The 14,065-nt window shown below is 42.3% G+C and overlaps 1 protein-coding gene across 4 annotated transcripts in view; it reads right to left on the bottom strand.

Moving 5' to 3' along the window:
• LOC126759207 (teneurin-a) overlaps window positions 1-14,065 on the bottom strand; it is a 233,261-nt gene that overhangs the window by 141,161 nt on the left and 78,035 nt on the right. For 2 of the 4 annotated variants that reach the window (XM_050473901.1, XM_050473902.1), the window contains exon 2: window positions 3,884-4,891. The exons of the other annotated variants lie outside the window; for them this stretch is intronic. In XM_050473901.1, coding sequence (XP_050329858.1) covers window positions 3,884-4,029 — 146 coding nt within the window. In that variant the 5' untranslated portion in view covers window positions 4,030-4,891. The remainder of the gene's footprint in view (window positions 1-3,883; window positions 4,892-14,065) is intronic. 4 annotated transcript variants of the gene reach the window in all.

Raw genomic sequence — 14,065 nt, 5'->3', positions numbered from 1 at the left:
CGCACGCACGAGACCCAAGCTCACATAGACACACATACGCATGAAAATTGGTTGCAAGCAAAATGTGAAGCTGACAATCATGCGGAGGCGCTAATGCCAGCAATTGCTGTACGAATGTGGCGTTGACATGTCAGTCGGATTGTCCCAGTTTCCAGCGATGAGTCTGACAACAGCTCAGCGACAAGGCATGCTGAGCGACGCTACGCCCAATCAGGCTTAATTTTTTTCTGAAAAATCAATTGAATTGTTCCCGTTGTCACATGACCATAACTTCAACAGCACAAAGCCGTAAAATGGAGCTTGGCTTATCCAACCATCTGATTTTATTAATTTTTATATGCGTGTGATAAAAGCATCGGACCCCCGCTGCGGCATACACATGGTAGTGATGGCAATAATTAAAAATCTCACCAAAAACGATATCTCCGGCTCCAGGGAACTGCATGACGGCAGTCTTAATTTGGTATTAAGCTAACCCCAAAGCACGTGTTGAAATACCGCTATCACCAGCCATCACTCGGCCTACACGCCTATCGCCCTGCACCGAAAGCCGTTCCTGCCCACAGTCGTTGGCGAGTCACAGAGCCAAGTGACAGTGTGGCGACGAATTCCCTGCTGTTTGCCGTGTGTTCAGCATCTTCGATCCACCCTTCCTCTTTGGTACCACATTTGTTCATTTCGTTTCAGGTTTAATATTTTTTGTTTATGACATTTTTCGAACAAAAATATGTTGTGGTATTACATTTCCAATTAAACAAGAATGTCGCGCTCTGCTGGCCAGCGGCCCCGATCAGCGCGCGCTTCTGCCTTTTATGGCATTTGTTTAATATGTAACCCAAAAATGTTCACCGAAGAGGAAATTAATAGGGCTTTTCATGTTGTAGGCTCGTAAAAATATGTTAACCGCTTGCCCCTCGCGACCAACCTGAGCCGCAGCGCTCGAGCGGACAAGCGCAATTAGTGACAGATGCGGGCCTACAGCCTCAGCAGCGTTTGTGCCTTTGTTGTTTTTGCTTTTGCTACCACAGTTCTCTTTTTTAAATTCAATTGTCACTTAAATGCTCATTTCCAACACACTGGGGCACGTAGAAAGTCCTAAGAAAACGCATTCCGCAAAGACTACGACCAATTTGGCTGCATTCCTATTTGTCAGCGGGAAGTTGCTCATTAACTTTTAATTATATGTAAATGTATTTGTGTGGACGCCAGAGTTGCTTGCTCTGTTTTTTGAAAACTCTCCCACAAAATCACAGTACCAGCTTTTTTTGCTTTGCTAGCCGGCCGTTTCCCGGGAATTCAATTGTATCTTGATTAATTCGCCGCTTGTCACTTTTCTGCACATTTTCGGGCATTTGATGATGCGCTTGAAGGAATGAGCGTTGTCCATCTTAATTGACTTCCCGATTGAACCCCATTTATTGGCAAAATGTCGGTACAATTTCCTGGGAATTAACCGTTTCACAAAATGTCAATTAGCAATGCTTCGGAGGCAGCGGTGGAAGACACGGAAACACACACTGAACTAATTGAAATTATGCAAAGGGACACATACTCGGCAGCATAATCAAAGACGTTACATTCCGACAGACTCTTACGTTCTTTCAGACAATATATACGGTAACATCGTGGAATTCGGGAATGGAACACGCGAAGTTGTAGATTGGGCTAAGCGGTTTAAAAATAATTAATTTATGGTAATTTTTCTGAGGATACTAAGAATTGTTCGTTTTATGTAAAAACGAAGTTTGTTTGCTTAATTTAAATTTCAATCTTTGTTTTACAGGAACCTAAGGTTCTTGTGGAGTGAAAGGTCAAAATTGGATATTCAAAAAAGAGGAAGTTTGTTATTATATATCCCATGTGGAAGTTATAGCTTGTTTAAAATGCGCATGTGTGGTCAACTTTTCGTAGGAACTATTTACAGGCTCCATACTCTCGACTGAAAAAAGAATAATTTCGAGTTCATTACAATTTTGCATTCATCACGTGTCCTGGCTAATAGGTACATATAAATGCGAACTGATAAGTATTCTGTGTCTTTAACAATATCAGGGCACATATAAGCCTGTGTGCGTGAACGAATATGAGGCACTCCATCATTTATTTGAATAGCTACAAATAAATTCACCAATTTACATAATATCCTTAAGTATCCCTTAATGGCATTTAGGTTCAGTAGGCAATGCCCTCATTTTATGTGCCGCACTTCCCATATTTCTTCTCTCATTTCATTAAATTCCTCGTCTTCGTTCTTTGTGTCCGTCGCTTCCACGCATCGAAAACGTGTTTATGTATAGCCGAAAGGATTTTCTCTAATAGTCGCTAATGTTGTAATATGTTGCCATTGTTATTTCGCTTTTATTATATTTATATTTGTTTTTGTACGCCCATTTGTACACATTTGTTGTTGCCTTTTTATGGCACTGAGTTCGGCTAATTTGCCATATTGCTTATGTGCTCGTTATCCTACGAATGGTTACCTTCCCTGCGGGCACTCACAAAGGCCGTGCCTCAACCACCCTTTTGCCCTCTCGCCCGGTTGCTTTCATCCGAGCCTCTTAACCTGCCCCCTCCCCGCTGGCACTCTCGGCTTGGTCGATGGCTTCAGCACGCGCTTCCTATAAACTTTCATTTAGCTTTGTTAACTGTCGAAATGGTGCGCGTAACGGGAACACGTGCCCTATTTTACACATAACAACAATTGCTACTTGCACATAAGTACACATGTACATATGTATATATGCACATGAATGGGGTTTGTACTTGCTCGCAGGCATTGAGTTCGAAATCGAGAAAGAAACTGAGCCGCGCCGAAGCCCTTGACAAGTCGGGCAGAAAGCGTAATCCCTTTGAATGTTGTTGCTTCTTGCCTTCTGTTGTGCTGCACTCGGGTCCTGCACCCCCGTAAACAAAAACACACATTCGTATTTTTAACTCTCTGACTTTCCGTCGTCGCACTGGGCAACCGTGCGCTTACTTTATGTGCCACTGCACTTCCAGGTGCGAACAAATGGAGGCCAGCAGTGCCCTTGCAGCGCGCTTTGCGAGCAGCTGTGCCGCAAGGGTCGATCAATATATGCCGCTGCATTGCAAGTGAGCTTAAATTGTGCCCAGCAGTCAAGACGGTAGTTGTTTCAACTACAGCTCACTAAAGGCGGCGCACAACAAGCACTCGTGCACAAAAATTGTGCCGCCGTGCGCTTAGAACACTCTTTGGCTGCCGCTGACGCTGGTTTTTCGCGCCGCTTTTCACTTTTTTATGGCAGTAGCAAGTTCACAGTCACTTTGATCGCGCTGGTGTTCCTTTCCCATGCGCCGCGCTCCTCAGCATTGGCGTTTTATGGCTTCCGCCTGCTTCAAAAACGCTGCGCCGTGCCGTCTACCTGAAACGCAACGCGCGCTAAATAAATGTGCATATTTTCGGCATTCCAGCGCTGCGTTGTCTAGCGCCTTCGGTCGGTCGGTCGTGTTTTATGTTCACCGCGGTTCAATAGCATAAATTTCAAGTAGTTTAACTGTCCGCACTTGCCACAACATGCGACAAAACAACGGTAAAATTGTAGGTGCATATTTTAAAAAACACAAGATTGTTATCAGCAGACATTCGCATTCTCCTCAAATATCAATTTTTTATAGTTTCGAAATGCTTCCTCACCTGTACGCGAAAAGCCTTGTGACTGAGTGCAAGGTGCGATCAAACAAAATTATTATCTCTGAAATTATATTTAAACGCGCCAATTTGTTTTTTAAATGTAATTGTTTCAAAGTCGAATTGCTGTCAAGATCACCTACCATACGCGCATATACATATATTGGCCTCGCCCTGAAAATCTCGTTTGTTTCTAAAAGGAAATTTAAAGCCAAGAGAAGAGTTGGAATTTACCTGCTTGAGTGGTTGGGTTCGTGTGCAAATGGTTCGGCGTAGATGTTTCGCACGGGCGGAACCCGGCGCGGCAATGGCGGTGGCACTGGATTATAACCGTCCATGATTGTATCACAATCGGAGTATTTCATTGATTTCATAGTCATTTTGATGTATTTCTTGCTGTTACTTTTACAGATTTGTTTGCTGAATTAATTCATTTCTTAATTCTTCTCAATATCGCCTCTCGCTGCGTACATCGCGCAGCCGCGTCTTGTATACGTTTTATTAAAATTACTTTAATTAATTTGAGCTTTTTGTTTTTATAATTCCGCAGTCGCTTATTGCTCTGACTGTAACACCGGAAAGGGGCGAATCGAATTAAAAATCGCCTTTCAAGAGCATATCTCGCTATTCTGCTGTTGCGCGCTCCGAACTCTCCTCTTCACTCACCGCGAATATATTTATTATAAACATGTTTTTTCTTTTATTTTTGGTTTCTTTCGTCGCTTTTATTTATTCTTTTATTTTTCGTAATTCGAAATTTACTGCGCGCTTTTTTCACGGCGAATTTGCTCGCACAAATATCGCTGACGCTGCGCGAATTCGTAATTAAAAAGGGAAAATGTGCGAATTTCTACGCCAACCGCTCGCGAAGACACGAGTTTATCTGCCGCGTGCACGCCTACAGATGTGTTATTTGACGTTTTCCGCACGCGTTGCACTATAAATTTAAAATCCGCGTTTCTTATTTTTAATTCTCATCGGTTTTTGTTTTTCACTGCCAATTAATTCACAGGGAAATTCTCCGTTTGCAGACGCTGCAAATGATCCGGCATCTCCGTTCAGTCCTTAAGCGATTGCGAGGGCGGACGCGCGTTTTTCAAAAGCCCTTTTGGTGCATTTCGGCTTAATTAAAAGCAAATATTGTTCTCCTGTTTCCTTTTGCCGCTTTTGGTGGATTATAAGTTACACTTGGCACTCGCACCGTCAAAAGTAGATCAAAACTACATTCAATCATTTGTTAACCTAGAAAAGAAAGCAATTGGAAATTGATATAAGCTCCTCATGATTAAAATCCATGCATATATGGAGTATGTGGCCCGATTTTCTGTACGCTGAGTGCCAGACGCCGCACGCCATCCCCAATTGTATCTTCCCCCTCACATACCCACGTGTGCTAGTACGTTCGTTGGGAGCGGCGCGACCCCCCACCGCCACAATCTAAATGTTGACTAAAAGCGGTGTTGAGTGTAAATGTTTGGAGCCAGCTTTCAATCAAGGCTAATCAACAAACAAACGTATCAATAAATTTTATGAAATTATCAAGCTAATCGAAAGCGGGTGAGCAAATGGAATACAATGTGTTGGCATTCAATTAAAATCATTATCGAAGACAGCAATTGTGGTGTCGATGTTGGAATGTGGCGTAAAATATGCTTCATCACGAAAACGTATCGCCTGGCGTTGACCGGATTCCGGCTAATAAACGTTAAACTTTGGTTGATGGGACGCGAAGCGTTGTTGTTATTATTACTAAAAACTTCAATTGAAATCATCGCCTGATTTGTTACTTGGCGAGGTTTTAATTAATGAATGTATTGGCTATTAATTGCAGCTGAAAGAAGGTGGGGCTTTTGATGGCCCGCCGAATGTGACGCAGCGTTTACTCTGCGAAGTACAACAACAACGCGCTTAGCGGAATTTGAAATTATGTTTCACAGGCTCAATTATCATGTACATTGAAACCCGCTTTATATCACATAAAACCACTCCGAGGCTTGCGGTCGCTTCCCGATGTTAATTTAGAAATAGTCAAGCTTCTAAGGGAAAAAAGTGTATCATATTTTGGTATCAACCATCCACAGTAATGTGAGTATTGATACATTCGCACATCTGAACATGAGGCCCTCAACAAAGCAAATCATTTATTGTTACTACAGCGACCCTTGAATTGCAACTAAAATTGCGGGATTTATATTTTGATGAAGAAGAACAACATTTACACCAATTACCACCCACATCGTAGGCAAGCAAATGGCCCGGCGATTGTGCTACGTCATTGTCTAATATTAGATGAATCGTCGCGCCCAGAGCGGCGCAACATCTTCGGCACAAGCCTGGATTGTGCGAACGGCCACCCAGGTGAAGGCCAATCGATACGCGCTTGATGAGGTCTATGAGCGTGACGTAAGCAATTTCTGCAACAGCACATAATTTCGTAACGCAAGCGAACCTCCGCTGCTGCGCCAGCGAGTTGTGGGTTTTACGGTATTTCGGGATTTTCATTTTAATTTTTTATGCTTTTGGATACCAAAATATCAACGGCAAACTTGAAGAAACGCGGCGAAAGAATGTAACAAACGGGTAAGCTGTTGCTAACACCAAAGCAACTGAGCAAGTCAACCACTTCTTCTGCGGGGCACGGCGATTGGTGCTCACCACTCAACCTAAGTCACAAGCAAGCTCGGTCCAAGCACTTACACCGAAAACAATAAAAATAACGAACATCCAAACACGTGAAGGCGCTGAGTATTAGCGACGTGTTCGCACAAAGGCCTCTCGGGATTTCGACGAAATAAAATTCCCAACAGCAAAACGTACAACGTCTATCGGAAGGCTTACAACTCACCAACCAAACGCTCTTCTTCGACGCCGCAAAGCCGAATGGAACAAATAAGAAGGCTGGATAATGCGGTTACTTCATACCATGAGCTTTCACAAGTGTCCGACTTACTACAAATGCGCCTATGTATGTATGTATGTGTGGCTGAAAAGAAGAATAACTGCAAAGCAAGCACATATTAAAATGTGGGCGCGCACGGGTGGAGCTGTGCCCATTGACCGCGTGAATGTGAGTCCAGATACCCTCCATTACAAACTATGCTTACTTTACAGACAGAATTCTCCTTCTTCTAATTCAAGCTGCTGTTAAATCTCCAAGCCTGCACTTGGCGAGCCCACAGACACAATTCAGCGGAAAGTCTACTGGGATCAGTGCGACTATAGCGAGATGATTAGGTATTCGCTAGTAATGACATACAATTATTAAGTGTAATTGTCCTATCCCATACATACACTGCGCCCAGGACGTAGCTTTCTAGTACAAAGCAATGGCAACGATTGAACCGGTGTTCCTTACCAAATATGCTTGTATGACTGTTTCGGCGTCTAGACAAGCTCTTTGTATCGGTGTGCACGTACTTGTAAACTGCCGCCTCAACTTCGCTTGGCCCAAATGCAGCAACACCGAGAGTTATCCTTCATTAGCGGCTTCGATACCCTGCCAGTCTTCGAAGTGCTTATGTAAGTATTGCTTCTCTTGGATTTCGTAACTCTTGAGTAGACTCGCGCATCTGGCATAAAGCTCTTGCACCCAATCAATCGAATGTGAAACTTATGAACAATTTTTGATGTCTCTATTTAAGGGCAGTGCCCGATTTTATTTATTGTACTCATATAATTCATCAGCGAGCAGAAAGTCCAGCGGGTCATAAATCAGCCAATTTTGCCACTATACAATAAGCAAACAGTGAAGAGGACGAGTAATAAAACTTAAGTATTTCTTAAAAGAAAGAAATTTATATCATTGGCCTTAACAACCGCGCTGCTTTCTCTTTCTGCTTTCTCCAGATTGGATATATGTAGTGAGCGAGGACAAGACGAAATATCTCCTGTCAACAAGCAAACAGTCGTCGCACTCGCGACTTGGCTCCCTCATAATTTCGAAATGGTATGTTCGTCTATCTTGAAACCAGCATTAACACCATCAACAACAACAGCCTCGAAATCCAACGCAGAATATCTCTTGCTAACAGGTGCTACTTCGGAATAAGTAGGCAACTGAGAGGCAAAGTCCTCTCTTGACGAACAAAGTCCAAACTCTATAAGTCACTCATTGTTCAAGTCCTGCTATATGGTGCAGAGGCACCGATGACAATATCTGACGAGTCGACGTTACGAATTTTCGAGAGAAAAGTTCGATACGACGACATTGACAAAATTCAACGAATTGAAAGACAGAGCCTATGCTCGCTAGGTCATATCGTCCGAATGGACGAAGCTCTGAGAGTATTCGACGCGGCATCTGGCGGAGGAAGCAGAGGAAAATGAATACCTCCACTCCGTTGGAAAGACAAGGTGGAGAAGCACCTGGATTCGCTTGGAATCTCCAATTGGTGCCACATTGCAAAAAGAAGAAACGACTGGCGCGCTGTTGTTAGCTCGGCTATAACCGCGTAAGCGTAAAGAAGAAGAATAAGAAAGCCACAAGCCTGAGGTTTGAACCTGCACCACTCCAAACCAATCTCAAGTTCCTAGTATTCGGGAGGCTGGAATCCGGGTATACCAGTCCAATGTAGCTGCGTTGAGTTCGAACATATTTAGGGTATAATTAGAGACAGATAAGTTTCAAATTGTTAGAGCTGGTTAAAAAAGGCAAAGAGTGTAACTTGTTGAAAACGATCAGTCTCTTTTTACAGCTTTTGGGGTTGAAAAGGTAAAATTAGTCTAAACAAAAATGAATACATCATTCCATATGAATTTTGGAATATGGAATTTTCGAATTTTGCATTGTTTTGTATGTTCCGTACTATATGTGTGGTCCAATGAAACCTAAGGTCAATAACGGTTATTGAATGTCACCATGCCAATTCCTCCCCACCACAAAATATTTGGCAGATAAGGTAAACCCATTAAACTCATCATAAGACATCTGATGCCAAAGACTCATCGTAAAGTAAACAAATACTTTCATTAATGAAACAGAAGAATTATATAGATATGTAACGCAGACGCCAGTGCACAAACAACAACAAAGCCCACAAAGCGATGTTTTTCTATTTATCCCTTTGAAATCCATACCGCAGAATCCAGTCCAATTAGAGTGGCATGAGCGGACACTTCGGAAGTATACCTAGCCGCACACACATACACGCTCATATGTACACGAAAATATCCCCAGAGCATATGCTGGGCCTTGTAGCGGAGCAGTCAGCGTTAATTAACAATAATATTGTTTAGGTTTTTATGCTAAATAAAATTGAATGGGGCATTAACATGTTTGGAAATACACATTCGGATTGAAGAACGCGCCGCGCCGCTTTCTCAGCGCCCGCACTGGTAATTTTAGTTCTTCCTATTGCTCGTTAAAAACCAGACCGCCTCGTGAAAGTGCCGCATTTTATATGTGCTGAAAAGGGGAGAGAATTCGACACAGATTTTCATGAAAATCGGGTTGTTGTAAGGCCTGTGTGTGCAATCACGAAACCTCAACTCAGTCAGACTCTTAAAATCTCTAAGTTATTTGTGCGTGCGTTGTTCTTGTTTTCCGTAACCAATAACGGCACTACGGTTCAGCTTTCTGCCGTTAATCAAAAATGGTTGATCAATTATTATTTTTGAAATTCATTCAAATTTAATTTCATTTGAAGACAAATATGGGTTCCTCATCGTGTCCCACGCCTTCATGCCGGACTCGTTTGTCTCACTTTGTAACCGATTACTTTTGATTTTATTTAATACTCGCACAAATTTTATGGTTTATAAAACAACGAAATAGATATTTATTAACCATAACAACGACCGCGAAGATAAACGATTGAAGGTGCGAAGAACTTTTATTATTTCCTACGAACAGATGCCAATGAAATGCATAAGTACATGTGGCATGTGTCTCAACGGTGGGGAGTAAGAGCATTTATAAACATATAGCAGTAAAGCTTTCATTTCCAATATTAAAACTTGTAATACAAGGGAAACGGTGAAGAGAAGTCCGATGATCGCCGAGAGTAGCGATCGCATCTGCAGCATGGGTCTGGAGCTCTTGACATTGCATATTGCCTTCTGCGGTATTCGGGGGTAACAGGCCACCGCCATAAAATATTTTACCCAGCACACATACATATGCATGTGCACACTTTACGGCAGTGCACACAAATGCTGCAGCGGGGGCGCGGGCCCCTTGCATTACGAAATGCATAAATCTCACAAGATGCGTTCCCCCGCCGCGGATGTTGGAGATTCTATGTTAAGCAGCAGCCGGCAGCGCTGTGGCTTATTATTTGGGGATTTTCAGCATAATCGACTAAAATCATAATAAAAACAAAAAACAATAAATATTAAATGTGCACATCAGCGGCAATAAAGTCAATTAACCGCTTGTACAGCAGTCGGCTGGTGCCCTCGCCACCCCGGCGGCCGAGTCGACTTCTCATACACCAAAGCACACATGTGTGCTTATGTGCATGCGCGTTGTTGTTGCATTCCATTTTAAGCGGATTTATACTCCGTGTTGCTGATAAGACGCAATCTTCGATTCATCTGCGAATGCTTTTGTAATTATTGAAAATTTATGACTTACAAATAAAACTCAAACGTTATTAGCATTTGAAATGGTTTCGTAGAAACACCCACAACAACAATAAGAAACAGAGCAGCACAGTGATAAGAGCCAGCAGTGCAGAGTCGTTCGTGAGGAAATAAAATGAGAAATAAACTCAAGGGGCGCGCTCTCCGGAGCCGCGCTGCCGCAGCGACGGAAAACTGCGGGGTCGCTGGCTGTCTGGAGCATCTGCAGCAGCATGACACTTATTGCACGTCGCTTGTTCGTTCTACTTGCTACAAATATGTACCAAAACTCCATTACTTTTCTCGTGTTTCAATTTGCTTATTTCTTCTGCGCTTAACAAATTGAGTGATCTTTCTTGCTGTCGTATTCTTTCTTCTTTTCGGAGACGAGTTTTATTGTCAATTTTAATGGCGATTTTTATGTGTGTTGCTGATCATTTGAATGTGCTCCATGGCTCTTGATGATGTGCTAATGTTGCGGCCACAAATTAGTGAACAAGCGAATGGAAAACATCAAGACCCGATCATTGAAACGGCGGCAGAAGAAGTGGAGATGTGATTGGAAATGGATGCATTGAGTGACATGAGAAAACCGCGAGAACTCGCTAAGCCAAATGGGACCCGTATGCCTGAAATCTTCAGCTCTTCCGAACATATATTTATTTAAAGAAATGAAAAAAAATATGATGAAACAACGATTTCTACAAGACTATTCATGTAGCAATTTGCTTGAAATTTAGAAGATCCGTTTCACACATATACCGTTTTCTTTTCTGTTATGCTTTCCACAAAAAAATCAACAGTGACAGTGGTAACCTGAGCGAACTCGTTGGACAAGTTGCCACCATAATTGTGTCAAGATACTTTGTATCGGAATTCTAAATATATTTTATGAGAAATGAAAACAGTTCCCTAACTAGTTGTGGAAATTCTGTAAAAATATTTGTAGACCCCACCAACAGCGAAATAAATAGTAGGTAACTGAAAGTTTGACAAATTCTCAAAAAGTGAGAAAGTTCATGAATTATAACGACGAGGTGCCGCTACTAAACCAAAAAGTCATAAAGTAAACAATCAGCTCCGACAACAAAAGCACCGTATTCATCGCACCAATTGAAAAATTCAGGAAGAATGCATAGCGATGGAAGCACTTGGAGTTCAGGCGGGGCACTCAGGCCTCGCCAACAAAGATCGCCCACAAATAGGCAACAATGGGTGCATTGAGTGCCAATCGCATTTGTTGTTACTGAGACCTATTGTTGTTATTACTGTTGCCGGGTCAACTTGATCCAGTTGATAAATAAATAAATATTGTAATAGATGAAAGCCAAACGGAGTATTTTCGCCCGTTGAAGGGCGGGCGGAGAAACTGCATCTGCTTGTCTTCTCGAACGGTCGCCGTTCCACACACAAATTGATTTAAATTTGTTATTTAAATTCCCTTCTTTGTATGCTAGTTTTTCAGGCATATATTTCGTATTTGTAGTGGGTCGGAGGCAACAACGCGGCGCGTGGATATTCAAGTCATTTAGTTTACGCCAACAAAATGCGGTTGATCCCATTTTGTCTCGCTGTTCGGAAAGTAACGGCCGAAGCCATAAAGTTACGCACAACAAACGCTTAACTTTTCCATTATCTATGCTCATCACCGTGTGTAACACGCTCGGACAGACCAAGTGTCGGCCAGAAAAAATAAGACAAGCGCACAGAAAAAAGCGTTCGTCGCTTCATCTTGCTTCGCTGGCATTAATTGAACTTCTGTGTAATGTCAGATGCCGTCGATTGATCCACATATCTGTGCTTTCCTAATCAAACTCAGCGCTGTTGAAGCGGGCTGTTCGGGTCTCTTGTTGTCAACGTTTTAGTTTTCGTTTTGTCTTTTATCGTTTTTTCAGCATCTCGAAGCATGGCGAATGCGTGCAACATGGGCGTCGATTGTATCTGTGAGATGCCGCAAGTGTGAATTTGTCGATAAAGGCGACGAGTTGATTAATACATACATAGCGACGGCGCAGACGCGAGCCACATAAATAAATAAACAACCGAATCCAAAACAGTTGGCGTAAGCGTTGTGTTCTTCTGGATTTCATAGACAGCGACTTTCTCAGCCAGCTATTTGTTTGATTTACAAATTGATATTTTCTGTTGTTATAACTTAAACACTTCAATTGGGTACAGGAAAGGGGTGTTGTCTGCCTCCAAAATGTGTGGAATGGCCTTGTTGCCACTTTGTTGAACAACTTTTCCCCGCGCCACCAAATTGCTCGATGCGAGCACTTTTTGCTCTCAACAAATATGAACATTACAGCATTTTGTAATGTTCGCCGTCTAGTCGCCGCGAGCCCCCGCCTGCAACTCTACATGGAGAATATCGGCTGTGACTTTTTAGTGCTTAGCACTTTCTTATGTCACTATATTCATGAGTAATTTTGCAAATACACAGACACTCTCCTGCCACGCGCACCCCATAAAGAATGAATACAGACCCTGCAGGAAATTCCTATTTAGTAGTTAAAAAGCGCTTAGTGTTTTAAATCATTTGACTAGCACCGTTAGCCACTAATTTGTATGAAGAACTGAAATCAGTTATATTTCCAACGGCCAACCTGAGAATCACACTTTCGTTATTTGAGAAAGTGTTACACGAATTTACCTTGCCTTTGCTTTTCCATCTGGGTACACAGCTTACCGAGGGCATGGAAGCGCAAGTACTTAGGTGTGGATCTATCTAGTTTCCTTCCTTTTGCATTTTTATCTTCGAGTTTTATCCTTTTTTGATTATAATACGTAAATAATTCCCATTTCAGCTCGCTGCCTTGCTGTCACTCGTAAGACTACACCCTCGACCCTTTCCCGTGTGTGTCAAGCCTTGGTGGTGTGTTTATTCAGCGTCTTGAGCAGATTATAATCTCTCCAACGCAATGTGGAACGCCGGTTGACTGCTACTTCCACAGCGTCCTGTTTCGTTTCACTCTGTTTGTTGTTATCTTTTATTTTCGGCAAGCTCACATCTGCAGTGTGTACTTGTGGGTTGAATCTTAGCTGGTGATACGGCAGGGCGCAAGCGGAGCAGAATTTTAAAAGCTCATAATATGATTTATGCGGCTCTTTATACTCCCGTGCATGCCTCGTTTCTTATTTTGTCGTGTCTTAAGTACTTGTCAAGTGGAAAGAATGAGTGATAAAAGTCTTTTTCAAGGCAAATGTAAATGAAAAGGATAACAAAAGCTGAAAGCTGCAAACGAGACCAGCAAAATAGCATCTAGCGAATGAGGAGATTTCAGTAAATCAAAATAAGTAAATACAACAACTTAAACCCATGTGTTCATAAGAATTCTACAAACTCAAAGGTACTATTGAAATATATTAAGAAGGGCTTCTAACTGACCATTTAGATTGGTCATCTCCTGGGCTATAGTAATCCATCCCGTGATGAAATGAGACGCATTTGTTTGTCTTCAAACATACACGCCGATCAAATTCGAATCTTTCACTTTCGTTGGGAGATTTAAACACTCAAACCAGCTCCCCGCTCGCATCAAAAAAAGTGAAGAGAAACTTTGCACAAAATCGAAGCGAAGGTAGCTCAGTTGAGAGTTCTTCAACGAGCATCGAGTCAGGCACTTCAAATAGACACGCAATGGCAAAAACAACAGTAGTAATAAGCGCTACACAGCACGAAAGCACGAGCAAACGCTGCTGAAAGCACTAAACTAGTATCAATTTGGGAATTCAGTTCTTCAATTGAAGCCAATTTAACTAATCATTTGCTAGTTCGATACCATGAGTTGTAGCGAGGAGCAAGCAGGGGGCAGGAAGCTTTAAATTCAAATGCGACCCGAAATGTGAGCAGAA

This window comes from Bactrocera neohumeralis, chromosome 5 (assembly GCF_024586455.1).
Source record: "Bactrocera neohumeralis isolate Rockhampton chromosome 5, APGP_CSIRO_Bneo_wtdbg2-racon-allhic-juicebox.fasta_v2, whole genome shotgun sequence".
NCBI classification, from domain to species: Eukaryota; Metazoa; Arthropoda; class Insecta; order Diptera; family Tephritidae; genus Bactrocera; species Bactrocera neohumeralis.
The sequence above is the reverse complement of the archived record's forward strand: the minus strand, read 5'-3'. Positions and strand labels throughout refer to the sequence as shown.